This window comes from Puma concolor, chromosome D2 (assembly GCF_028749965.1).
Source record: "Puma concolor isolate L17-30 chromosome D2, mPumCon1.1.hap2, whole genome shotgun sequence".
Lineage (NCBI taxonomy): Eukaryota > Metazoa > Chordata > Mammalia > Carnivora > Felidae > Puma > Puma concolor.
This window is the reverse complement of record NC_141677.1, coordinates 31,948,195-31,974,308: the sequence shown is the minus strand read 5'-3', so window position 1 is coordinate 31,974,308 and position 26,114 is coordinate 31,948,195. Positions and strand designations below refer to the sequence as shown.

The 26,114-nt window shown below is 55.2% G+C and overlaps 2 protein-coding genes across 6 annotated transcripts in view; one reads left to right on the top strand and one right to left on the bottom strand.

Annotated features, from left to right (window-relative positions):
- The first annotated feature begins 1,934 nt into the window (after positions 1 to 1,934).
- AIFM2 (AIF family member 2, ferroptosis suppressor) lies at positions 1,935 to 19,071 on the top strand. 5 transcript variants are annotated; one of them, XM_086679887.1, is made up of 12 exons: positions 1,935 to 2,203; positions 4,594 to 4,678; positions 9,782 to 9,975; positions 10,340 to 10,455; positions 11,773 to 11,892; positions 12,588 to 12,680; positions 14,372 to 14,480; positions 15,441 to 15,593; positions 16,174 to 16,266; positions 16,983 to 17,183; positions 17,472 to 17,645; positions 18,934 to 19,071. In XM_086679887.1, the coding sequence occupies exons 3-11, from the start codon at positions 9,798 to 9,800 to the stop codon at positions 17,621 to 17,623; spliced, it is 1,215 nt and encodes a 404-aa protein (XP_086536013.1). In that variant the 5' UTR covers positions 1,935 to 2,203; positions 4,594 to 4,678; positions 9,782 to 9,797; the 3' UTR covers positions 17,624 to 17,645; positions 18,934 to 19,071. The 5 variants fall into 5 exon arrangements, with proteins under 5 accessions (XP_086536013.1, XP_086536012.1, XP_086536016.1 ...); XM_086679886.1 differs by having other exon boundaries at positions 1,937 to 2,203; positions 17,472 to 17,668; XM_086679890.1 differs by lacking the exon at positions 16,174 to 16,266 and having other exon boundaries at positions 1,940 to 2,203; positions 17,472 to 17,668.
- A 396-nt stretch (positions 19,072 to 19,467) lies between these two features.
- Positions 19,468 to 26,114, bottom strand: part of MACROH2A2 (macroH2A.2 histone) — a 59,085-nt gene continuing 52,438 nt past the window's right edge. Inside the window, exons 8-9 of the mRNA XM_086679891.1 lie at positions 22,013 to 22,187; positions 19,468 to 19,979 (exon numbers count right to left, since the gene is read on the bottom strand). Coding sequence (XP_086536017.1) covers positions 19,814 to 19,979; positions 22,013 to 22,187 — 341 coding nt within the window. The 3' untranslated portion in view covers positions 19,468 to 19,813. The remainder of the gene's footprint in view (positions 19,980 to 22,012; positions 22,188 to 26,114) is intronic.

Below are 26,114 nucleotides of genomic sequence, written 5' to 3'. Positions count from 1 at the left end.
ACTGTTGAGTGGGAAGAGAGGAGCGGTGTGGGGTGAGTGGCCTGAGGAAGTGAGTATGGGGTTGCTTTTTGGACTGATGACAATGTCCCTGAGTCAGATAACGGTGATGGTGGCACAGTGCCACATCACTGAACTGTACGCTAGGAAAGAATGGATTTAATGGTATGTGAATTATATCAACAAAAAACCCCCCACATTTATCTATGCAAACATTAGTTTGCACTCCTAGGGAACCAGGTGCTGGGATGGATGCCAGATGCCGGGGACCCAAAGTCCAGCAAAGTAAGGTCTTTGCCCCAGAGAGCAGGTCAGTTGTGACTGTTGCCCTCCTTGGTGTCAGTTTAACCTCAGCCCTACTTTTCTCTAGGAGTGTCAGGAGGGAAAAAAGGAGATAAAAGCTATTTGGAACTTTGCAAAGCCCATGACAAATGGAAGGCTTAGGACATCCAAGCTGTGGCTCTCTGATGGTTCCCCAAAGGCCAGGATTAGGACATGGCTCAGAGGGCCATGAGCTCTCTGCATGGTTGCTTTTCTGTGGCCGCAGGGGCTGAGAGACGGAGGTAGAGACTCCCACAGCTCTGAATCCCCTCCTTCGGCGCGATTTCAGGTGGCAGGGTGCCAGCCAGGATAGGAGAGAGGCGAGGATTCCAAAGAACTGGAAGGTGCAGCCTGGGCTATGCAGGCTAGTAATGTGAGTCGGGTGCTCATGGGAGGAGACCAGTTTCCTTCTTAGCTCAGGATGGTTCTGGGCACCAATGTCTTCTAGGTGGAATTGATCACGACCCGTCCCATACCAGGAATATTGGATACAAGGCCCTTGGCCACAGCTTTTGGAAAAGGTACAAAACAGGTCACTGCTAGTGTGAACATTCACGAAAGCTGGGAAGACGAAGGGCAGTATTCTGGGAACCAGGAAGCTGCCAACATACCCTGTAGCCTTGGGCAAGCTAATCTGCCCACATAAAACACCTATAATGAATGGCTAAGTGCTAATACTTGCATTAAATAGATGAAGATGGCTCATCTGTCACCCAACTGGCTACATCCTACCACCAGGTTCGCATCATTGGGTTTCTCTCTAGATCCTAGTCAAGCCCCTTTGTCTCCAGGACTGCCCTGCTGACTAGTTCCCCAATTTCAGGGAGCCCTGCCATTTCCCGATCCTTTCACCACAAAACAGAACTCAGACCTGTCACTCTCCTGCGTAAAGCCCTGCGGTGGTATCCCGTTGCCCTGGGGATGACACGACCCCACCAGGTCTGTACACCCTGCCCACGCTGGGCCACCCTGTCCTGTGACCGCCTCCACCACGCCCCCGCTGTTAGCTCTTCGTCCTGCCTCTGCGTCTTTGCACACCCAGAGCACAGCTGCCTTCTCTCCGCCCACGTTCAACTCCTCATCCTTGGCAAGCTTCCTTTATCCCCAGTCTCTCGTAGGGCGGTTAGCGATACAGGTTATGGGTATTTACTATTTGTCTTTCCCCGGAATGTCAGCTCCGCGGAAGGCAGACACGGCGTCTCTTTTGCTCTCCATCCTGACCCCCACCCCCACCCCCCCCACGCCGCGCACAGTGCCGGCGTTCAGCGGGTGCCCGGCGGCGCCGTTTGCCGAATTGGGATTTACAGGCGAGCAGCCGGAGGCTGGTGATCCGCCCGCTGTGGAGTCGCGCTGAGCTCTCGGAGCTTCCGAGGGGCCTGGCAGACAGGCGGCCGAAGTCAGAGGCGTGGGGAAGGCGTTCCGGGCGTCGAGCGCTCGCGTGGGCCCGGGCACGCTCGGCGTCGCCAGGGGTTGCTGGTATCGGTGCCGCGGCCGCAGCTCCCCAGGCTCCCTCCGGGGGCGGGCACGTACCGAGCCACGCCCACGCCCGCCGGGAGGGGCCTGGGGCGCGCGGCAATCCCAGAGCGGACTGGCCGAGTGGTGCAAGGGGCGGGCTCTCGGGGCCCCGCCCCCCCGCGCGCCCGCCCTACAGGCGCCCGGAGGGGCCTCGCCGGGCCTGAAAGACCTGGCGGGTTGCGTCCGAGCTCCGGTGTGCGGGCGTTGTGGCCCTGGCGGGGGAGGGCCGTTGCTCTAGGTACCGGGCCCCGGCCTGCCCCACCCCAGTTCCCTCAGCAGACGAAAACTGGGAGGCTTAGGCCCGGCGGCAAGGGTAGGGCAAACTCGCCTCCTCCCCGTCCGCCCCTCGAAACTTCTGAGGTCTTCCCAGGTAAGACGGGCTGCCCTCTCCACGCCCCCACCCTGGGAGTGCTCGCGGGTCACCTCTGGGTGGAAGCTAGTGTCACAGGGCAGGAGGAAAACCTCCGTCTGTAGGAAGGAAATCCCTCGGGCTACCCGAGCGCCCACAGTCTCCGGGGTGCCCTAGGAGGTCTGCTTCTCCCCCCCATGAAGTCCCAGTTCCCGCGGGGACAAAGGCCAGTGGTCCCGAACTAACTCCGGTGGAGCTGGGAAGGCCGGGAAGCCTGAAGTCCACCCGGAGCTGCTTTTAGTGGGTGATGTCGGACGTTTTCCTTCCAACACCACCCACTAAACTCACCGGCCTTTCCCCTCCAGCAAGAGTCCTTCTGACCCTTGGATGTACAGTCGGGGTGGGGAGGGGAGAGGCCCTTGGGAGCTGATGATCCCGCAGGAGCACCGGCACCGGGCAGAGGGTCAGACAGTTTGGGAAGGGGTTTTCGGGTGTCCCAGCCAGCTCCCTACCTTGTGTTCAAAGGCCAGCATGTACAATATGTAAATGTGTAAAATATAAGGGGGGCCTGCCCAGGCTGGTGTGTATAATGCGCATGACCACACTAGTGTCCAAACTCTCAGGCCCCCCTGCCCTCACCCTTGCGCCTAGAGAGGAGCCCTGGGAGGAGCGCTGGGTGAAACCCGGAGTCTGGAGGGCTTCTGCCTTAGGGGAGGAGACCCAGGCCCACTTGGGCCTGGCCTTGTTCAGGACTCCTTAGCAGTGAGGGGGTGGACCTGGGCTGAGCCTGTGTCCTCCAGGGCCAGCTGGGTCTTTGGCAGTGAAATGAAGAAGCCAGGGTCCAGACACAGGCAGTGAGCAGACTGTTGGTGGGGGTGTTTAGGGAACCACAAAGTGACTTGCTCCCAGGAGGGTATACAAGTTCCATGGCCTTGATTTTCTCTTTGAGTGTATGGAACACCTGAAGGAACATGTCTGCCCAGAGCTGCCCCGTGCTGGGCCATGAAAAGACAGCCCCTCTTCAGACTTTCTGTTCCTTCAGGAACTGGTCTTTTTTGGGTTATGTTCCTTGTGTGTCCCCTCAGGGGCCAGTCATGGAAGGCCAGCTCTCAGGCTGTCTGGTGAGGGAGGCTGCCTGCCCCTCTCCCTCCTGCAGGTAGGGAGGAGGTTCAGGGTGAGTCACACTCTAGTGGCCCCCTTATCCGAACTGCCATTATGGAAACATGGCTGTGGAGATCCACCCTTGATAGGATTATGATGACTCAAAAAATGGCCTGTTTTATTTGTAATCTCTGTGAAGCAATGCTGGGCAATGTCCTTGCTCTGATCAGAGCCCACATGGCTCCTGCTGTATTTCTGAAGCATGACCTCTTAACAGCTTTGGCATAAATGTGACTTCCTTGCTTTTCAGTAGATTCCTAACAGCCCCTTGTTTGTGTTATTAGAGAAAAATCATCCTGTGGTCAGGCTGGTGTCCTTGGCAGAGAAAGTAGGATTGACTGAGAAAATACAAGTGTAAACCAGATTGTGTGTGTGTGTGTGTGTGTGTGTGTGTGTGTGTGTGTGTGTGTATGGGGGGGGCAAAGGTAAAATATAGGAGTTGCTGGACATGTAGGAGTTGTTTTCGTGGATGTTCTTTTATTTTTATTTTGAGAGAGTGTGTGCGTGTGCTCATGTGCAAGCAGGAGAGGGGCGGGGGGAGAGAATCCCAAGCAGGCACGGGCCATCAGAGCGGAGCCTGACATGGGGCTTGAACTCATGAACCCTGAGATCTTGACCTGACCTGAAACCAAGAGTCAGACATTCAAGGACGCTCAACCTACTGAGTCACCCAGGAGCCCCTGGACGTTCTCTTATGCTGACATTCCTGAGTCTTGACAGATTTCGTTAAGAGTCTCTGGGGTCTCTCCCTTGGCTTGATGTTCGGTTCAGAATCAGACGGTGGGATTGGCAGTTCTCCAAACAGTTGAATCTAGAATTGCCAGACACCTAGCAATCCCACTCCTAGGGATATGTACTTGAGAGAATTAAAAACAAGTGTCCACACAAAAACTTTTACACAAATGTTCATAGCAGCGTTGTTCGTAACAGCCACCAGGTGGAACCAACCCAAATGTCCATCAAGTGACAAATGGTGAAACAAAATGTGGTATCTTCGTACGATGGAATGTTAACCGTAAGAAGGAATGAAGGGGCACCTGGGGGGCTCAGTCAGTTAAGCGTTCGACTCTTGATTTCGGCTCAGGTCATGATCTCGCGGTTCATGGCATGGAGCCCTGTGTCAGGCTGTGCCCTGACAGCGTAGAGCCTGCTTAGGATTCTCTCTCTCCCCCTCTCTCTCTGCTCCTCCCCTGCTTGTGCTCGCTCGCTCTCTCTCTCTCAAAATAAATAAACATGAAAAATAAAAAAAGGAGAAGGATCGAAATGGCGATGCGTGCTACAGTTTGGACGACTCTTGAAAACACTATGCAAAGGGAAAGAAGCCAGTCACAAAAGGTATGGAATAGGCAGTCTATAGAGACGGAAAGATTAGTGGTTGCCAGCGTCTGGAGGGAGGGGGGGATGGAGAGTGAGTGCTAATGGGTAAGAGGTTATTTTGGGGTGATGCAGATGTTCTGGGATTAGGTCATAGGGATGGTTGCACAACTTTATGAATGTACTAGAAACCGTTGAATTGTATACTTTAAAATTTTATAATATATGAATATCTCAACTTAAAAAAATAAATGGTAGGAGGCCTGCCCAGCTCTTAAACTCTTATTATTTCTGTAAAAATGACATACATACCCAGTTAAAAATATTCCACAAACACATGGGGCACCTGGGTGGCTCAGTTGGTTGACTTCGGCTTGGGTCGCAACGGTTTGTGAGTCTGAGCCCCACAGTGGGCTCTGCTCTGACAGCAAGGAGCCTGCCTCAGATCCTCTGTCTCCCTCTCTCTCTCCCCCTCCCTTGCCTCTCAAAAATAAACAAACATTAAAAAAACATTTACAACACACACACACACAAAGTTCGAAGAAGAGAGTAAAAACATCACCTGGTGACCACTGTTAGCATTCTGGCTCAGAGTGCAGTTCTGGTCAGAGGGTTGAGGATTGAACTTGGACAAATTATTGAACTTGTTTCCCAAGTGGGGATAACACCCCACACCTGTTCAACGCAGAGATATGGATGATAGCACAAAGAGTTCTGGCTGATGTGATCATCACGTGTCTGTGTGTCTGTGTCTGATTTGCACACACCGTGGGATTAGGCTTCGCATGCTGTTCTATTACCTAACTTTTTACGGATAGCCTTTTTTACCCCCCTAAGACTTTATGTTTTTATTTTTTTATTTATTATTAAAAAAAATTTTTTTTTTAAGTTTACGTATTTATTTTGAGAGAGAGAGAGAGGGAGGGAGCGAGCGGGGGAAGAGCAGAGAGAGAGGGAGAGAGAAAATCCCAAGCAGGCTCAGCACCGTCAGTGAAGAGCCCGATGCGGGGCTTGAACTCATGAACCGCCGAGTCCATGACCTGAGCCGAAACCAAGAGTTGAGCGCTCAACCGACTGAGCCACCCAGGTGCCCCTAAGACTTTATGTTTTTAGAGTAGTGTTAGGGGCACAGCAAAGTAGAGGGGAGGGTGCAGAGATTTCCCCCGTGCCCCCTGCTCCTACACAAATATAGCTTCTCCCATTGGCAACACCACTTTTCCAGAGCGATACATTTCTTAGAGTTGATAAACCTGCATTGACATAATCACCCAGAGGCCATAGGGTTAACTCTTGGTTCTGTACATTCTATGGGTGGGGACTAGCCATGGACAGAATTTTCATGTGAAAAATCATCACTCTAAAAACAAATGGCTCCAGAATATTCCATCGTATGGGTGTATAATAGTGTCGTCTGCCATTTATGGAGGTTTCCATTGATTGATGGCATCTCCCATTTATTGAGGCCATTTGCGCAACCATCCTGCTATGTTAGCACATATAATTCAGCCTACACTTTTTTTTTTTTAATTTTTTTTTCAACGTTTATTTATTTTTGGGGGGACAGAGAGAGACAGAGCATGAACGGGGGAGGGGCAGAGAGAGAGGGAGACACAGAATCGGAAACAGGCTCCAGACTCTGAGCCATCATCCCAGAGCCTGACGCGGGGCTCGAACTCCCGGACCGCGAGATCGTGACCTGGCTGAAGTCGGACGCTTAACCGACTGCGCCACCCAGGCGCCCCCAGCCTACACTTTTTGACCACCTTTAGGCTATGTAGCTGGGAAGGCAGGTCTATGACCTAAGCCCCTGGTTTCGGCACGCTGCAAATTAAGTTGTGCCTAGCAGGGTCTAGCTGTCCTTGGGGCTATGGGAGAATTGGCACTAGAATAGCCAAGGGAGGGTTGGCGTGTCCGAGAATGTTGGGGAGGGGAGGCTGCTGGGGAGGAAAGGTGGAATGGGCTGGGGAGCTGCCAGCCTCCAGTCCCCAAGTGGGAGTGTCAGAGGCTAGGGGAGGGGAACAGATTCCAGGAGAGGCCTCAGGCGGTTTGGATTGTAAAAGAGCTTCCTCTTCCCAGGCCCAGCTTTGGCAGCCCCTCCTAGGCCTGGCTCTGCCCTCGGGCCCCAAACCTTCTACTGGGAGCTCTGGAGAAGCAATTTGCTTTTATTGAGGGGTGTACCTAGTTGGGCAAGGCCAAGGTTAGGCTTCCTTTGGGGAAGCCAGTTGATGATCTGGGGGGTCTGAGAGAGCAGAGATTCAACTCCTTGGCCAGCCCACTGTCCGTCAGGCTTATGCTGGGGTTGCTGGACTTTCTGCCCTGGGAAGGAGATTCTGGCCTAAGCTTTTCTTTGGTGGTGAAGGCCCCTGGCCCCGGCTGTTTTTCAAGGCTCCTCCTTGAGCTGCCCTGCGTGGTCCAATGTGACCCAACCCTTCCCAACAAGCTGTGTATCCTCTCTAGGGCCTGTGCCCTACTTGGAGGCAGAGTTCTCTGGTTTTTGTCCGACCTCCTTGCTGACTGCTGGCCCCAAGAGTAGGCTGGCACAGAGGGGGCTGGGTTGAAGGGGGCAGGTGAAATGTACCTCTTCCATAGCTTGCCTCACTGTCTGCCACATTCACAGGCCCTGCTCAGCTTCTGGTATCCTCTCCTGGCCTCTGGCTGGGTTCCTGGGCCCTCTTGGGTGCTGGCCTTGGGAGACATTCTCCTTCTGGCCCAGTTGGCAGATTCAGCCTGATGAACACACAGGGGCCAACTCTGGACAACCTTTCTGAGGGCCTGGAACAGTGAAGGTGGCGCTGCATGCTGGGGACTTGTCTTGGTCACAGCCCTGCTGAGGACTCAGTTTCTTCATCTGTAAAATGGGTGGGATGTATAATCCTTGATGCACTGGGAACCATTCAGCCAATGAGAAATAAAGTTAAATCTCTAATGATTTCCTGTGCCAAAGCTACCGGCTCTGCCGGAGCTGGGTCCTGTCTCCCCCAGGGGAGAAATGAGGCAGCGGGGATTTGAATGCCAATGAGAACGGTGCCTGGAGGTCCATCCAACCTTAAACTGCCTTCGTAAGTAGAGGAAGATCCATGTCTTGGAAACTTACATGTGCAAGGACATTTCAGGGTGTCCCCTCCCATTACAGGCCCAGAGAGGGGAGGGGTTGTGCCCCAGGCCACACAAATGGTGCAGGAACGCGTATTGGCCTTCCAGTGCCTGTAGTGCTGAGAGGGTCCCGGATGGCCCGGAACGTGCTTCCCCATCGAGCCTTTTGACAGCTTGCTGTCTGTCCTTCAAAGTTGCCCTGAGTTCCAGTTTCTTACTTCTCTGCCTCCCCTCCCCCCGCTTCCCCAAAACACCCCTTCCCTGAAGCCCACAGCAGCTGTTGGCCTCTCCTGCTGCTTTCTGCGTGCAGCTTTTGTGTAAGCTTTTGTTTCTTTCCTTAGCGTTTCTCTTCGGCAGCCTGGCTTATTTCTGCCTCTCCTTGGAGCCTGGCTCAGGCCAGGAGCTTTGCTTGCCTGTCGCCCCTGAGCCAGCATCTCCCGGCAGGATGCTCTCAGAATCTCAGCTGCAGTCAGGACTGCTCCCCACAAAGCTCCCACCCGAGCGAGCCCAGAGGCCTGGACCAGGAGCGCCCCTCTCTGGGGCTAAGCTGCTCTGGAGACCAGGCCCCTCGCCACAGCCCCAGGCCAGCCCCTCGGCTCTCCATGGAGGCACCAGGTGACCCAGGCCCTTGGGAGGGTGAGCCTCAGGGACAGCCTCCCAGACTGGCTAGGAGAGCTCAGGTAAACTGCTCTCTTCTTCTTTTTCCTTTGTGCTCAGTGGTTCGGTGCCTAGTGACCCCTGCCTCGGAAGTCCTCTAGCATCCGCTTCAGTTCTGTGCCAAGCAGTGTGTCCCGAATCTCGGCTCCTCAGGGATTCAACCATAGTTGGTTCTCAGTCTGCCAGGAGCTGGTCAGGCTGCCCCAGTCCACGCGTGGGCGTCAGGGGCACACTCGGCCTGCAGATCTGGCTTCCGCCCTCTGCCGATGCTCTCACAGAGGACCTGTCCCAGGCAGGGAGCAGGACCTCGCACCCCACTCCCTCTGACCGGAGTCTGCATGATGAGTGCTTCTCCCTCACCCTCCCTCCCTCACCTACCAGCAGGTGTTCTTCCTGCCCCCCCTGGGGGGATGTTGCTCAGCCATCTTGGAGCGCCTCTGCTGTCCCAGGAATGCTGGGGGGCGGGGGTGACTTGCCTACCGCAGGCCCCTCTTCATGACCCCAATCATACCACACCCTGTTTGCACCTTGATTGTCATAACCTGCTAATTGATCTCCTTAGACCTGGGGTTCAAGGCGGAGACCCGTGAGCCGGGCAGAATCGTTGTCCGCTTGGTGCAGTGCTTAAAGAATTTTGCTTAGTTCTTTTAATGTGGTCTGTGCGTGCCAGTTCCCCACGGGCGTGCCGACCGCTTCTCGTTGCTGTGTGCCTGCCTAGCGTCGCTCATCGACATCATCCACCTCACCCTCTGAGTCTGCAAGTCCTGCCTTTACAAGGGCAGGGATGGTGTCCGTCTGTCTGTCTGTCTGTGATTACTGCGTCCACAGCACAGAGCGCGCTCAGCCAGGACTTGAACCCAGGCTGTTTCACCCCAGCAACTCAGTTAATGCATGTTGCTGAGTGGACAACTATACTGAGTGAAAAAAGTGCACAACAATTTAGTTAATGTGGGCAAAAAGTAATATTGAAGGTGCACAGAATATCTCTGGAAGAATTCAGATAAACTCGGTAATAGCAGATGCCTTGGAGGAGGGAGCTGGGTGGTTGGGGAATGGGATGGAATTAGGATACACCTTGTTCCTCTGGAATTTAATTCAAATGCCACAACATTGCAATTTCATTAATAGATAGTTGTATACTTTAGAAAGATAAAGTCACAGGGTGCCTGGCTGGCTCATTTGGTAGAGTACGCGACTCTTGATCTTGGGGTCGTGAGTTTGAGCCCCATGTCAGGTGTAGAGTTTATAAAAAAAAAAAAAAAGGAAATAAAAAGATCAAATCTTGGCATTTGAGGCCTTTCTTGCTGTGGACCACCCCTGCCCTCCCAGCTCTTGAGGCCCCTGACCCTAATGTGGTGTCTCCTCCTGTCCCAGGAGCACCCGGTCTGAGATGGGGTCCCAGGTCTCCGTGGACGTGGGAGCTGTGAACGTGGTGGTCGTGGGTGGGGGCTTCGGTGGGATCGCCGCCGCCAGCCAGCTGCAGGCTCTGAACATCCCCTTCGTGCTGGTGGACATGAAGGACTCCTTCCACCACAACGTGGCAGCCCTCCGGGCCTCCGTGGAAAGCGGTAACAGCCTCTTTTCTGGGGCTTTCTTTGTGCGAAGGGTCTTGTTAACCACTCTGGGTCTGGAGGGGTTTTCTCCGCTTAGGGCAAGCCCTGAATTCTGCCTTTAGACAAATTCCAGAGATTCTTAAGAAGGTCACTGGCCTTAAGCAGCGGCCGTAGCAAGGCTGCAGAAGTAAGAGCTGGAAACTTCCCTGAGGACCTGGTGAGGCCCAGGCTGGTGCTTTTAGGGGGTGGTGGTATCCCGGGAATACCACTGACTCGGCTGTTTGGCCAAGGATACCCCTCAGGAAAGGTTCTGAGTTTTTGTGGCCTCCGATGGGCAGCTCACTTTTCCTCTGTGACCTCCTCTGTGTCCATTCCCCAGGGTTTGCCAAAAAGACATTCATTTCCTACTCGGAGACCTTTAAGGAAAACTTCCGGCAGGGGCTGGTAGTGGAGGTGGACCTGCAGAATCAGACGGTGCTGCTCGAGGATGGCGAGGTGAGCATCCTGGGGGCTGACCCGACCCTCAGCTGGCTTCGGGAGGCCCCCCCCCCCCCGACCCCAGGGGCTGCAGCTGCGGCTGCTGGTGGGGAAGAACGCGGCCGGTGTCAAGGGCTGAGAGAGTCATCTGTGGCCCCTACGCGGTGCCGGGTGGACAGCAGATGCCTCATAAGCAACGACCCGACCACAGCAGCCACAAGAGTGTGGTGGCACTTCTCCTCAGCCTTTCCTGTACGCCAGGCACCGTCTTCAGCCTTCCTGAGTCGCACTTCGTGCCCACCATGACTGTGAAGGAGGTGGTATAGCCTCACTTTACAGGAAGGTTGGTTAAGCGGCTTGCCCAAGATCCCACCCCTTGTAAGAGACTCAGCCAGGGCTTGAACCCAGGCTGTTTCACCCCAGGGTCTACGCTCTGAAAGCTGGGGTCCCAGACCAGGCCCGGGCCCGGCCAGCCTGTGGGGGCGCTCCAGGCTGTGTAGACTCGGTCATGTAGGTGCACACGTGATCCCACATCCCCTGGATTGGGAGGTGACTGGGGCAGAGGTCTTCGCTCGTGTCTGCAACCCCCAGCCCCGGGTGGAGCCCAGGGCCTGGTACCTGCAGTGACCAGAGGTCCCTCAGTGAGCTGCCGTGTGTCGTATTAAGGGTCACCTCCAGTCTGGCCCTCTGCTCTATTCAAAGCTCAGGGGGGACTGGAGAGAGGGGACTCCATCTCTGTCCTCAGTGATTTAGCGTGACTCGGGCTTTCTTGAATTAATTTTCGGGCTGGGGAATCTCTTGGTTGGAAAGATGACCGAGTCTCCTTGTCCTGTGGTTTGGGCCACGGGGAAGGGGCTGAGTGGGACACGGCCCCTCCGTTCTCCCTTCCCCCAGAGCAGCTCTGGTTTTGTCAGCTTTATGTATTTAGGCTCCAAACAATTTCCCTCATTCCCTCCCTCCCTCCCCCCTTTTTTTTGGCTTGTAAAATCCCTAGGAAATTCTAAACTGACTCCACATGGGAAGTTTGAGTCCTGCTTATCTCCACGAGTAGTTTCCTGTCCCTGCTCACCTGCCCACTGCGTGGGGGTGCATCCCTCCTGCTTCCGTGGGGGGAGGAGGCTCTGGCAGGAGGTACAGGCCGCGTCCTTAGGTATATCCCGGGGTTCTGGTGCTACCCCGTGGCTGGGCAGTGTCGTGCTTTTGCTCCTTTCAGAGGAGGGCGGCCTCAGTGTGCCCAGAGGGGCCTCCCCGACCTTGTGCCTCTTGCCCAGCGGCCTGATGGCATTCAGTAGTAGCCCGAGGCTGCCCTCACTTCCTTTCCCTTGCTCCCTACAGGCCCTGCACTTCTCACATCTTATCCTGGCCACTGGCAGCACCGCGCTCTTTCCGGGCAAGTTTAACCGGGTGGCCAGCCGGGAGGTTGCTATCCAGGCCTACGAGGACATGGTGAAGCAGGTGAGCCGCCCGTTGGCCAGGGCGGTCTCTCGAGGGCCAGGTGGACCCCTGGGAGGGTGGGACCACTATGGTGAGCCCCGGGCGCAGCCATGAAGGTGGGGCATTACTAGGGAGAGACTCCCTGGGGGGAGGCCTTTGTTCCTGTCATCGAAGTCTGGACATGAGCACCCCAGACCTCATGCAGTGACTGGTGTGGGTCCCCGACTTGTCTCTGTTGGGGTCCCGTTTGCACAAGGCTTTGTGTTTCACAGAGCGGGCTCGGATCCATGATCGCAGGCAGCTTTCACTGAGAGGTGGGCGGGCGGGGTCCGGCACCACTGGGGTGAGGAGTGGAGACCCAGAGAAGGATCCCGAGGCGGCTGCTACCGCGTGACTGCGGCCAGGCCCTGCCCTCTCTGCCCAGCCGCTGAGGAGCCTGGGGAACCTCTCTCGTGTCGTCAGAGACAGACATGAGTGTCGGTCGGGATCCCGGCTGTGAACTCAGGCAGACCTGGGCCGCGGTCACCTGCCCCGTGGGGCTGATGCAAGAATCGAGGGAGCAGACGCAGGGAGATGGCCGGCCCCGTGGAAGCACATTTGAATCCCAGACTCCGAAAGGCTTCTGTTCTCCTCTCGGGGCCCAGGGGCCCACGCCCTGGCCGAGCCACGGGGTGGACTGGGTCTGAGGGCGCGTGTTACACTTCCTTCCGCTGCAGGTCCGGCGCTCACGGTCCGTGGTGGTGGTGGGAGGCGGCTCTGCCGGAGTGGAGATGGCGGCAGAGATTAAAACCGAATTCCCCGAGAAAGAGGTGGGCGTGCGGCCTTGTCTTTGCACTCCGGGCCCAGCTTCTCTGCACATCGGCCTGGGTGGCGGTGCTCTGTGAACTTGGAGCGCGAATGCGTGTTTCCGCGCCCTGCTCTCTGCCGTGGGGCGTCCCCTTGAGTTCCTCTCTTGGAGAACCAGGGCCGGTGAGGGGTCTCGCCCTCCGGTCCAGCCAGGAGGCGTGAGGTGAACTCCCGTGTCCCCTGCCGTGTTCCAGCCTCTTGAGATACAATCGTAGACCTTGGTTCCCTCTTTTTGCCGGCCCGCAAAGACCCCTGCGGTGGGTGTTCCGGGTGAGGCAGGCAGCGGCTGTTTGGTCTTCAGGAGACCGCGGGCCTGGCCCTGGGTGGCTCCGAGAAAGGAGCCTCACTGGCCGCGCTGGGGAAGGAGCGTCCCCAGCGGGGACGGTGGCCTTGTTCCCTTTTACTGATGGAGGCGTGGAGAAGCTGCCTGGTCCCCTGGAGAGAAACAGGACACCCTGGCGGGATGTAGAGGCTCGGCCGAGGGCTGAGTGGTGGTGGGTAATTATGGGACCTCGATGTAAGGGCTTGCTTGCAGCTGATGCCGGACCAGCTTTCGAGAGCCACATGGGCCCTGTGGCTGTTCTTCTTCCCTAAGGAAGGGCGGGTTGGCTTTGCAAAGTAAGATCAATATGGACGAATTGAATTACATGGCTGTTCTGCGGCAAATTATTGGTAATTATTATGAGCGATTGACGTAAAAGTTTGTTAATTTTGATTTATGGGGTAAAGACCAGTCTGAGGTAGTTAAGTCAGTCAGTATGGCTTCCGTATGTTTATAACTGGTGGACAAATCCAGGTAATACTGGCCACCCTTTATTTGGCACTCAGTATGTGCTTCATACCTGTTTTCCTGGTTCATCATTACAAATGTGCTAGGAACGGGACTGGATCCCTTTTTGACGGACTCTTTGGGAAGTGTAGATTGGGTATCTGAGATGAGGCTTCAACTCAGGCAGTCTGACTTTAAAGCCCAAGCTTCCGGGGTGCCTGGGTGGCTCAGTCAGTTAAGCGTCTGACTTCGGCTCAGGTCATGATCTCCCGGTTCGTGAGTTCGAGCCCCGCACCGGGATCTGTGCTGACGGGTCAGAGCCTGGAGGCTGCTTCGGATTCTGTGTCTCCCTCTTTGCCCCTCCCCCTCTGCTCCATCTCTGTCTCTCTCAAAATTAAATAAATGTTAAAAAAAATTTTTTTAAAGCCCAAACTTTGAACATCATTCGGGGCTGCCCCCCCACTTCCCTGTGCTCACCCAGACAGCAAGTAGACGTGCCTGCGAGTGCCAGTTTTAGAACTAACTTTAATGTCAATGCCAGCCCGAGTTATAGTTAGAATGTCAATGGCTTATATATAGACTATAATTATAGGTGCCCGAGGTTGCCTGAAAATCGTTTTCCACGTGGCCCTGGGAGCGGGGTGGGGTATGGAGCACTGGTACATTCTGAAAGAGTCTTAGGCCAGGCGATGTGGGCTCCAGCCCAGCTCGCTGTGATCTGGTTCCGGCATTGGGCGGATTACTTCTCCAGGGCCTCAGTTTCCTCACTTGTAAACTGGCGGTTGGCGAGGAGGTAGAAGAGATAGACTGATGGCATTTTTAAGCCTCTTCGTGTGAACAGGAGACTCAGTGGCTCCTTCTCTGCTCTGTGGTCATTTGTCCCAGGTCACTCTCATCCACTCCCACGTGGCCCTTGCCGACAAGGAGCTCCTGCCCTGTGTCCGGCAGGAAGCGAAGGAGATCCTGCTCCAGAAAGGCGTGCGGCTGCTGCTGAGTATGTGTGCAAGTCCCCCCGCCGCCCTGCCCCTCTGCCTGGCCCCGTGAGATGTGCCCAGAGGCTTGGTCCCTGCCCCAGCTGGAGGGCCCTCGGTGTCCTGGGGTTGAACCTTGTTGTCCAGCTGGAGGCTCTGTGTGTCTTCAGACAGGCCAGAGGCCCCGGGACTTACAGGATTCCCCTGCCACGGAGGCAGCGCTGTCCTGACTATTGTTTTGGACACAGTGCAGGTGGTACTGGTTTGCTGAACGATTTAAGAAATCACCTAAAGGATCTGACCTGAATTATGATGACTCTGTGGTAGCGAATGGTGGGGGTTTTTTTGGTTTGTATTCAGAAAGTGGTGAGGAGTGTAGCCTTTGATGAGAACAGGAGGGGAGGGCACCACCCAGCTCCTTCAGAGAGCCGGGCCCTAACCCCTGCGCTGTGACCACTCCATTTCCGGGGCTCAGCGTCTGCGCTTTTCACAGGGAGGCGTGACGTTCCTGCCCTATGCAGACCCCTCCCGGCTCCTGGTCCCTTTGTAACTGGCTGTGCAGCACTGTGACCACCTTTGCTTTGAGGCAGTGTGGAAAGTAGGCTGGCTTCTGGACTTTTCTTGCTTTCACCTCAGTGGTGCGCCTGAAGAGCCTTCCTGCCTGGTTAGGATGGTGTGGCTGACTCTCTGGGAGGTGTGGCGGAGGTCTTCCTCAAATAGCTTTTCCCAGAACGTCTTGGGAAACTCAGTTTCACTTTTGCACACTGCTTCGGGGAACTTTCCTCCCTTTGGATCCTCTGGGGTGGCCGGAAGTCCACACTGCGCTTCTTGGGGCAGCAGGGTGGACTGGCAGAGGGGCAGGGGGGACGCCAGGAGCAGAGCAATCGCCTAGTTGGGCCCCAGCGGCCCAGGGCTTCTCCGGTCACCCTTGGCTTGGGCCCCAGCCCCCTGCCGGCCTCCTGCTCACAGATCTCCCTTGACAGGTGAACGGGTGAGCAACCTGGAGGAGCTGCCCCTCAACGAGTATCGAGAGTGCATCCAGGTGCACACGGACAAAGGCACAGAGGTGGCCACTAACCTGGTGATTGTCTGCAATGGTATTAGGATCAACAGCGCCGCCTACCGCAGTGCGTTCGGTAAGCAGGGGCTGGTGCCCACTCCCCGGGCCGCCTCACCCTTCAGCCGCTGCAGGCCGAGCAGGCCTCTCCACCAGGAATCAGGTCGCCATCCCTTCCCCCTCCATCCCAACCGCTCAGGTCTCTTCTGAATGGTGACATCAAACTTTAAGTTCAAGTCTGGATCCGCTCTTGTTGTGCCTTCTTTAGCTGTGGCCACGACTTAGCCCGGGGTGGCCCAAGTGACGGGTCTTTCAAAATTGGAGCCCGCCCCCTTGTGGTGAGAGATGGGAGCAGGTTTCAGAGCCAAGGAAAGATCCATTGTTTCACTTTCTTGGCACCTGAAGGGGAGGAAATTCCTGGGTCAGGCCTTTTACTATTCACAGGTATGCCGTTCTCCCCAGGCCCCGATCCAAACATTTGGCCATTCAGCTTGGAATGACCGTTTGGGGAGTAGAGGCAATAATTCGGCTTGAACTCTCCAGCTCACTGAAAGGTGAGAAGAGGCGGAATCTCGGCCTCCGTGCGTGAGCCAGAGACCGTGACTCTTCCTCGGCCCCATGATTGCTGTGTCCCCAGGTCCCTATCATTTACTCCGTAGCACCCTTCCTGGACAAGGAGCTCCTGTTTGGGTCCTACAGGAAAGAATTGGCCAATCACAGAAGAAGGAAGCTAGTCCCGGCCATGAGTAGGGGTAGGATTGAGTGCTTATAATGCACAGAGATCCCAGAATTTTACACCCATTGGTCTTAATGTTATATTTTCTTTTCTTTTTTTTTTTTTTTAATGTTTTATTTTTGAGAGGGGCAGGGGCGGACACACGGGAGGGACAGAGAGAGAGAGGGAGACAGAGGATCCGAAGCAGGCTCTGCACCGTTAGCACAGAGCCTGACGCAAGGCTCGGACTCACGAGCCGCGAGATCATGACTCGAGCCGAAGTCGGACGCTCAATGACTGAGCCACCCAGGCGCCACTTAATGTTACATTTTCAAAGATAATTCTTTTAAGCCCCTTAAAAAGAAAAGTTTAGCATTTTCTAGAGCCCTACATTTACTTTCAGAATCTGATCCGTGTTCAGAAGGAAATTCAAGACTTGGTTAAGTTGCAGCTTGATCGGTGTAAGGCAATCAGTGCTAAGCACGGTAACTTAGAGCGTCAGATGCATGATATAAGGTGGCACTTTCTGTCTTTCTGACCAGCTTCCAACCCGGAATAGTTACCTGGCCTCTGCAGGAAGAGTTCTGAGATGGGGACTTTAGGCAGACATGAATTGGGTGGTCTGCTCGCCTCCTGAGGCCGTGCCCCTGGAGGGCGGCCTAGCCGGCACCAGAGGCCATCTTCACTGTGCCCTCGTGGCCACTTGACACGGCAGCTCGGGAGCCTGGTTTCAGGGTTGGCTCTTCCTGGCAGAAAGTCATCTGGCCAGCGATGGCGCTCTGCGAGTGAACGAGTATCTCCAGGTGGAGGGCTGCAGCCACATCTATGCCATCGGCGACTGCGCAGACGTGAGGGAGCCCAAGATGGCCTACCACGCCGGCCTCCACGCCAACGTTGCCGTGGCCAACATCGTCAACGCCAGGAAACAGAGGCCCCTCAAGGCCTACAAGCCAGGTGAGGAAGCCCCAGGTACTTCTCGGTTTGCGGAGAGCTGGGTTAGACGCGGTGAAGCCTTTGCGAGCTTTCGGACGAAGTGGGCCTAGAACACCCTCTCAAGGCTGGCGATGGAAGCGTCCCTCTGGAGCTCGTCAAAAATAAGTCGGGACTCACCCGTCTTCCTAAAAGTCATGGGCGTTTCCCTGTCCTCAGACCGAAGGCCCCGGGGAGGACTGTGCTCTGGGGATGGCAGGCCCACGAGTGGTGAGCGGGAGTCGAGCGTGTGCGCACGTGTCTGCTCCACAGGCGCGCTGACGTTCCTCCTGGCCATGGGGAGAAATGACGGCGTGGGCCAGATCAGCGGCTTCTACGTGGGGCGGCTCATGGTTCGGCTGGCCAAGAGCCGGGACCTGTTCGTCTCCTTGAGCTGGAAGACCATGCGGCAGTCTCCGCCCTGAGCGGGAGCTGGGCCGCCGCCAGGTGAACGGATTGCTTGACCAGAGGTACCCACCTGACAAAGGCCAAAGAGCAAAGGCTCATTTCCTAGAGTAAGGTGCCAGTGATGGACTGACCAGAAACCCACCTTACAGAAAAACCAAAACCGGGAGAGAAAGAGAGAGCCGGAGAGGGAGAGAGAGAGGCATTAGAAAAGACACCCCCTAGAGGATGCTTTCTGGGGTTGGAGAGGTCGGCTTGCAGTTGTGCTGGCTGAGGGGTTCGCCTGGTCCCGGGGAGGGCATAGCCAGCCTTCTCTACCCCGGGCTCTTCGTGTGTGTGTGTGTGTGTGTGTGTGTGAATGCACGTGTTGGCATTCAGGACTCTCAGAGCAAGAGAGAGCAGGCTCTCCTGGTGGCTGAAATCCTGTCTTATTAGGGCAGGCAGGGGAACCTGCATGGTGGGACCGTCTAAGGAGTGGGATTTGGGGTCGAGATGGTCTGCACCCCGAGCCTCTCCCATCAGATCATGGGTGGGGAAGCCTGTGCATTCTTCGACACCCAGGTTGTTAATAGGAGCCTAATTTTAAACTGTTAGTCCCTGTAATCTTTAATCTTCACAAAACTTTATATATTTCCATTTCTAGGTCCCGATGATATACCATAGGTTACATTTAAGAAGAAAGAGTTAGATAAATTTCCCTCCCGGTTAGCCTATCCTAACAGAGAGTGAGTTTTTCCAAAGCTAACAGGTTAAGACGGAAGCTTGGCCCGCCAGCCGCTGGACATGTTAAGGAAAGGCAGCCGAGCTAATGGGACCCTTGGGTGGGTTGCCATTGGGCTGACGTTCAGGGAGCAGAGGGGGGCTCAACATGCTTCTAGGCTGCCGTCACGGTCAGTTGTGCAAGGGACAAAACTCCGGCTGATGCTGGGGGTGGGGGACCCTGTGGGAACCTCTGGGGTTTTGTGCTTCTGGTTTCCTGGCCAACCCCAGTGACATTTACGTGGAGGCCCAGCCGTGTGGCAATGCCTGCCACTGACCGTGTTAAGGCACATAAAGGACTCCTCTGTCTGGGAGAAGACTTCCAGTTGGGGGGAGGGAGTTTATTTTGGAAGACGTGGGTTAAATCTCCATAATGGAAGTGGTTGGTGATCTCACTGGAATAAATTCAGGCCTGGCTCACTCTTGATGGTGGCCTCTGGGTACTTGGCCAGATTTCTTGGGACACCAGCCTCACCAGGGTTCTGAGGGCTCCCTGTCTGGGCTGTGGCCTGGGTCGGTTCCATTTGTTACCCAGGCCTACCTAAGTGACACGCGTGCCTCTCTCCCAAAGGATGACTACCCCACCGGAGGCTTCACCCAGGGCTCCCTTCCTGTGGGCCACGGCCAACCAGGCTCCCCTTCTGGAAGCAGGACCTGCTGCCTGAGAGACACAGGCTATTCTGTGCTGTCTGACCCGGGGACTAGCAGGGTGGGAGTCTTGGCTCATTAGTGACAGGCCTTGTTCTATTTATAACATTTTACAAGTGTCCCCCCATGGGGACATGGTTTTTCCAAACTGAGGAAAATATTGCAATAAAAGAATATGTTGTAAGAAAGACACTGGATCTTCTGTATTTTTTTTTCCTTTCATTTTCTTTTTCTTTAAAAAAAAAAAAAAAAAACAAAACCAAAACAAAAGCCTGAAGCAAAATCTTTTTAGGAGTAGATACAGATATTATTGGGTGGGGTGGGGGCACTAAAACAGAAAAGAAAAGCACCAGTGGGACGCCTCTCTCATTTTCTTCTCTCCATCACTGAACACAGACAGCCAACAAAGCCCAAGTCACTTTTATGCCCTCTTCCCTTGCAAAAAGGAGAAACAAGGTTTTAAGAATTTTGAAAGGATTTTTTTTGTGTGTGTGTAAAAGTCAATGCTATAAATCTAAAACGAAGTCTGTTTTTTAAAAAAGTTCTAAAACAACAGGAAGAAAACACATGGAAAGAAACCCCTCGTGGAGACCTGGTTAATTACAGACTGAGGCTCTTTGAAACGAGAATATAAAAGGCAGAGGGCTCCTTCCGTGGGCGGGACCTGCTCCTGCGGCCTCTGCTCCCCGCTTCCCTGCCAGCTGCCCTCCGCTCCCCTGCCGTCACACTTCCTCTCTCCTTTTACAAAATAAAACCCCACTCCTGTGACTTCGATCCTCCGGCCGGGCACGGGCACGGGGCGGCTACTTGGCATCGAGCTTGGCCATCTCCTGCACGTAGATGCCAATGCTCTCGCTGTCAAAGAGCAGGAAGTAGACATTCTTCAGCGAGGATGCGCTCGAGTCGTCAAAGTGGGCCGAGATGGCTTTGAGGGTCACCTGGGCTGCCGTCTGTTTGGGGAAGCAGTTTCTGTGCCAAAGGAAGAGAAGAGCTGACGTTACTTTGGTTCCCGGGACCCGCGGGTAACTCCGCTCTCAGCCTGGGGTTGGGGGGAAGCGGCCTCTTCTTATCTTTGCTTCCGTCTCCCGGGGTCTCACTGGGTGTAGGCTGGGCCACTATGGTCTTTGGTTGTCCTCATGGGGACAGCCCGGGAGTGGGACAGGCAGGAGACGCTGTCCCCACTTTACAAGAGCCACGCTGGCTCAGTCGAAGTCACAGGGCTGGCCGGTGGGCAGTGCCTCCTGCTTGGATGAATCTGTGGTGCCTGCCTCGAGTCGAGCGGGGCTTTAAAACCACAACCAACTCAGCATTTAAGCATAGCTAGGCTTTGTTAGCTCCCTCAACACTGCTTTACAATGTGGGGGTGCCTGGGTGGCTCAGTCAGTTAAGCATTCGACTTCAGCTCAGGTCATGATCTCACAGTTCGTGGGTTCAAGCCCCGCGTTGGGCTCCGTGCTGACAGCTTAGAGCCTGTTTCTGCTTCTGTGTCTCCCTCTCTCTCTCTGCCCGTCTCCCGCTTGCCTCTGTCTCTTTTTCAAAAATAAACATTAAAAAAAACAAACAAACTGCTTTACAACATCAGATCGTTAAAGGGCAGAAATGTGCACTCAAAAGCGTGTCTTCATAATTCCTTTTTTGTGCACCTCGTGTGCCTTTCACTAGCCCGTATGGACATGCCGCTGTAAGTCGGGGACTGGTGACTCTGGGTAGGGCCCTATCACCAAGCTGAGACGGAGCTGCCCACCAGGCTGGGCCACGGCCCCAGCCTCCAGGGACACGGCCGTTGTGGCGGTTGAGGGTCAGCCACCAAGCCCCCTGGGGCGGGCGGGTGCAGGATGGGCCTGTCTGATAGGGATTCTTCTCACTGGGATGTCGTATCCTTGCGGCACGTGGTCCTGGCCACGTGGAGAATTCAGCCCGCCGTGCCTCTGGGCCAGGCTGTGGAGACCCAGCGCTGTTTGGGTTGAGACGGGATTACAGCGGGAAGCCAGGCCTCACGATTTCCTTCTCAGCCTGCCCGTAACTCGACTATAACAGACCATCTTCCGTGTGTAAATCCTGCCCGTGTTACAGACGGGCATCTCTCAAGAGAGAGGGTGTTGAAAACGGAAGCAACAGCTTGCATTGGCCACGAGTGTGACAGGAGAGGACAGGCAGGCTACCTGTGAGGACAGAGATCCTCATTATGTACCTGCTATGCTCCCAGCTGGGGTCTGTGCCGATTAGAACAATCACTTCTCCAAACTCCCAAAGCAGACCGCGGGTGACAGCCTGTCCCTTCTCTGGGTGTGTCTGCCAGGGCCTCGGCCTCTGGCCTCTGCTCCCCTCCACCCCGGCAGCGCACGAGTCCCCCGGGGATTCTGAGATGGTAGTTCTGGGCTGCGGCCTGAAACTCTGTACTCTCACGTTCCGACACAGCAGAGTTACTGGTCCACGGACCGCCCTTGGAGTAGCAAGGCCTTTGGGCCTGGTGTTTTCTTTCTTTTTTTTTTTTAATTAAAAAAAATTTATTTTTGAGAGAGAGAGAGAGCAGGGGAGGGGCAGAGAGAGGGAGACACAGAACGCAAAGCAGGCTCCAGGTTCTGAGCTGTCAGCACAGAGCCTGACGCGGGGCTTCAACTCGTGAGCTATGAGATCATGACCTGAGCTGAAGTCGGACGCTTAACCGCCTGAGCCCCCCGGGCGCCCCAAGCCTGGTGTTTTCTGACCACGTGTTCGGATGGGCAGCAGGCGGGGACGTGAGCGTTGAACATGGCAGGCTCTCGGAGAAGCACTGTCCCTTGCTCCTCTCTGAAGCTGCCTTTCTCTGTGTTTCGAAGGGCGGAAATTGGGGTTTTCGCCCCATCCCCTGGTCAACATGCTTGGCCGGGCCGGCAGCCCTGGGTCACGTCTTCTGGAATGGTCAGACTGGATGTGCCTAAGTAGGAGGGCAGCAGGCCCCCGGGAGTGGGCTGGACGAGCACATTCCGAACCTCCCGCCCACCCCGAGGAGCGCGCCTTACCTGCCGCTGGGAAACGGTGGGAACGCCACAGACTTCAGCTTCTTGTCCTCTGCCGCCGACAGGCAGTTTTTGATGGTCTCTTCGAGCTGTTCTTCACATTTGTCGGAGCCCCACTGAGGGATGTGACAGTGGATGACAAATTTGGCTGCGAGTCCGCTGGATTGGCTGACAGCAGCTGGGACAGGAGAGAGAAACACTGCGGGTTATTTCCTAGGTCTCCGCCTTCCTCCTGGGGGCTGGGCGGAACCCCCCCCCCCCCCCCCCCCCCCCCCCCCCCCGTCCCTGTGTGCGGACAGGGAAGCCAGAGCAGCTAGCTGGGCAACGTTCCGTGCTTCTTCTTTTTTTAAATTTATTTATTTTGAAGGAGAGAAAGCACCAGCCAGGGAGAGGCAGAGAGAGAGAGAGAGAGAGAGAGAGAGAGAGAGAGAGACTCAACAAGGCCCCGCACAGCGCAGAGCTCGACTGGGGGCTCGAACTCATGAACCATGAGGTCATGACCTGAGCCAAAACCAAGAGTTGATGCTTCACTGACTGAGTCACCCAGGCGCCCCGGGTTCTGTGCTTCTGATGGGGCCGTGCGTTTGCGCTGTTGGAATTGCACTGGACGGTCAGCACCAGCTGCAGACGGATGCGTTAAAAGCCGATGTGACTTGCCCGTGCTCTGCCACCCCGTCACTCGGCCAGGCCACCTACTGATGATGGCTCCCAGTCAAAGGTACACACCAGAATCACCCCGACAGCTGAGGAATGGCCTTCCCCAAATGTCCACGTCCTCGTCCGTGGACCCTGCGAGCGTGACCTTACGTGGCGGAAGGGGCTCTGCAGGTGTGATTAAGTGAAGGATCGTGGGACGGGGAGCTTATCCCGGGTTAGCTGGGTGTGCCGTCAGTGGATCACCCGGGTCCTTATAAGTGGGAGGCAGCAAGGCCAAAGGCAGGAGGAAGCGAAGTAAGGAGGAGCAGAGCTTGGGGCGATGTGTCCAGGAGCCCCGAACGGCCCAGCCCGGAAGCTGGGAGGGGCAAGGAGCGGCTTCCCCGCGAAGGAACCCGCTCTGCCAACAACCTCATCTTAGTTCTTTCACACTGACCGTGGACTTCTGACCTCTGACACTCATCGAGAGTCGGTCTGTGTTGTCTGAAGCCACTAAGTCTGTGGTAGCTGGTCACAAGCAGTGATAGGAAACGAATACAACAGCTTTTAATTAATAGATGCGTAGGCCCTGCCGCCCCCACCGGGCCCCCAGGATCCCGGCTCAGTAGCGCCGGCGCGGGACTTGCGCGTGTGTGCGTGCGTGTGCGCGCGTGCGTATGTGGTCTAGGGCCCTCCGTAAATTGAGAACCGCCGCACCACTCCGTTGCACATTCCCCCGGGCAGGACTGTCTTACGGTCACTGAGGAGCCCGCACTGGGGGCAAGGGTTCAAAACGGGTTGTGAAGTCGACTTACACCAGCCTTGTCTCGTGGCTTCCGTTCGTGCTCCTTTTTACTCCCCCGATCCCATGCCGAGCAGTTGGGTCTGACCCACTGGCCATTCTCCGGCCACAGCCGCGCGCTACCTCCCCTAAGCCGCCCACCTTGCGGAGCTGGGGCTCCGTGCCCCTCAAGGAACCGGGTGTGCTTGTAACATAGACTGGTGCCTGCTGCGTTCTGGAGCGGTGTGGGGGGTTGGTTAGAAAGATTTAGTTGAAGTACACGATGCCCGCCTAGTTTTTGAGAAGTGTTTCCTAGCAACATCCACAGTGTTGGGGAACTGATGGCTGCACCTGCCGGGTTGGGCGGGTGGACACTCTTTGTGGACCTTTGGGTCGGCCCGTTGCCTTCCCAGAGCCCTCCTGGGTGCGGGCCGCCTGACGGGTAAGTGAGTGAAGGAAATTTGCCAACATAAATACAGGAGGCAGGGGGCGTGACCAGGTGGACTCTATGACCGTGTACGTTTGCACACCAGGAGCAGAATGTCCCCGGGCCCGGAGTCCGGGGCTGTTCTCCAGAGAACCGGGGACACTTGGCATTGGTCCCACTGCTGGGGGCAATTTCTCTGAGGCTTCTCTACTCTCGTCTGCTGCCTCTTCACATACTGGGTGGATTTATTTTACATAAATTTAAAATATAGTCATGTTACCAGCTGAATGGTGTCTTTTTAATGTAAAGTCATTTACAGTATTTTTTTTAATGTTTATTTATTTTTGAGAGAGGGACAGAGTGGGAGTGGGAGGGGGCAGAGAGAGAGGAAGACACAGAGTCTGAAGCAGGCTCAGGCTCCAAGCTGTCAGCACAGAGCCCGACGCGGGGCTTGAACTCCCGAATGGCGAGATCATGACCTGGGCCGAAGTTGCTTAACTGTCAGTCAGATGCTTAACTGACTGAGCCACCCAGTTACCCCTAATGTTTACTTATTTTTGAGAGAGAGAGAGAGAGAGAGAGACAGTGCACACACGAGCAGGAGGGGGTTGCAGAGAGGAAGGGAGAGAGAATCCCAAGGAGGCTCCATGCTGACTTGGGGCTCGATCCCATGACCCTGGGATCAGGACCTGAGCTGATATCAAGAGTCAGATGCTTAACTGACTGAGCCACCCGAAAGCCCCTAATGTAAAGTCATTTAATAACAGGAATATGCTCCTAGATGGCAGTCAATCATTGAATCTATTAAAACAAACCCTTCTCTTCCCTTTTGAGGCCCTCGACTACACTAGATTTTGAAGGTATCCTAAGACAAGGTATTCCCGTGGCAACTGAAAACGGACAATACGGCTTGAAGCTGTAATGATACAGAATGTTCCCTTGATGTGCCCAGGACAAGGGTTAAGGTATCTTGGGGACTGGGATGCTGAGACTTGGTAGAGGCACCAAGGCACTGATGTGGTGTCACTTGGTAAGCCACCTTCACCGGTGAAGACCTGTGCTCTGAGGGCAGCAGTGTCACTGCGAGGAGCCTCCAGAACCTTCCCTCAGGCAAGCCATCACATTCTGGAAGGCCCTGCACCTTCTCAGAGTTACCGCAGCTGAAGGGGGCTCCGGGGTGGCCCCTTGTCCTGCTGGGAAGCTGCCAATCCTTGGTCTCCCTGACACCATGATTTTCCTTCTGCCTCAGTTTCCTGCAACAGCCTCTCTTCTTCCTATCTGTCTGGGCCCGGGTCTCTTCTCGCTGCTGCAGGCGGCACTCAGGCAGCTCCTAGGCAACTACCTGCAAGCCATTTTCCTCCTCAGCTTTTCCCAACCTCTCACCAGGGACGTGCACCTCAGCCAACTTTCCGGTGCCCCTGGTTCCGAAGCCCGATTCCCCCCTTCTCCATCTGTCACTGGAAACGTCAGCTGGTTTCCTCTGACTTGTCTCATTCAAAGACCCTCTGCTTCATCTCTCCCGCTTCCCATTCAGCTTCCCAGCTGGAATCAGGATGCATCTTACGACGGCTGCCAGCCCGGACTGAGCGGAGTTATTCCAGACAGAAGTGGCATCTGCTTGTCACCTGGGGTCACTACCAAACTGGTCTCATGTTCCACTAACCGCCCTGCCTGAGGTTTCTGGGCCGCACTGGATTCGGCAGCAAATCCATAGGAGTACCAGCTTATGGCTCAAATTCTCTAGTGGGGCTTTTTTTCCCCTCAGTCCACCCAAGGTCAAGGTCAAGATACATACTTGCTGCCCTTTCTGCGTGGTGGGTTCAAGTCTTGCTTGCTCTCGAATGGAACATTCCCAGCTTTATGTGGGGTCTCCTATTAGATATCCCATCTTGGATGGTTATTCCTTTTTTTTTTTTTTTTTTAAGGTTTATTTATTTTTGAGAGAGACAGAGCACGAGCAGGGGAGGGGCAGAGAGAGAGGGAGACACAGAATCCGAAGCAGGCTCCAGGCTCTGAGCTGTCAGCACAGAGCCCGATGGGGGGCTCGAACTCACAAGTCGTGAGATCACGACCTGAGCCGAAGGCGGAGGCTCAACCTACTGAGCCACCCAGGCGCCCCTTGGCTATTTATTCTTTCTTAATGATATATACAATTAGGGCATGTCTTATAAGGGATGGCATTTTTAAACTAAATGTCACACTGATGTCTCCCCTCTTCCAGATTCAACCTCACCAATCCCTTCTTCCAACAGAGCTACCACGGA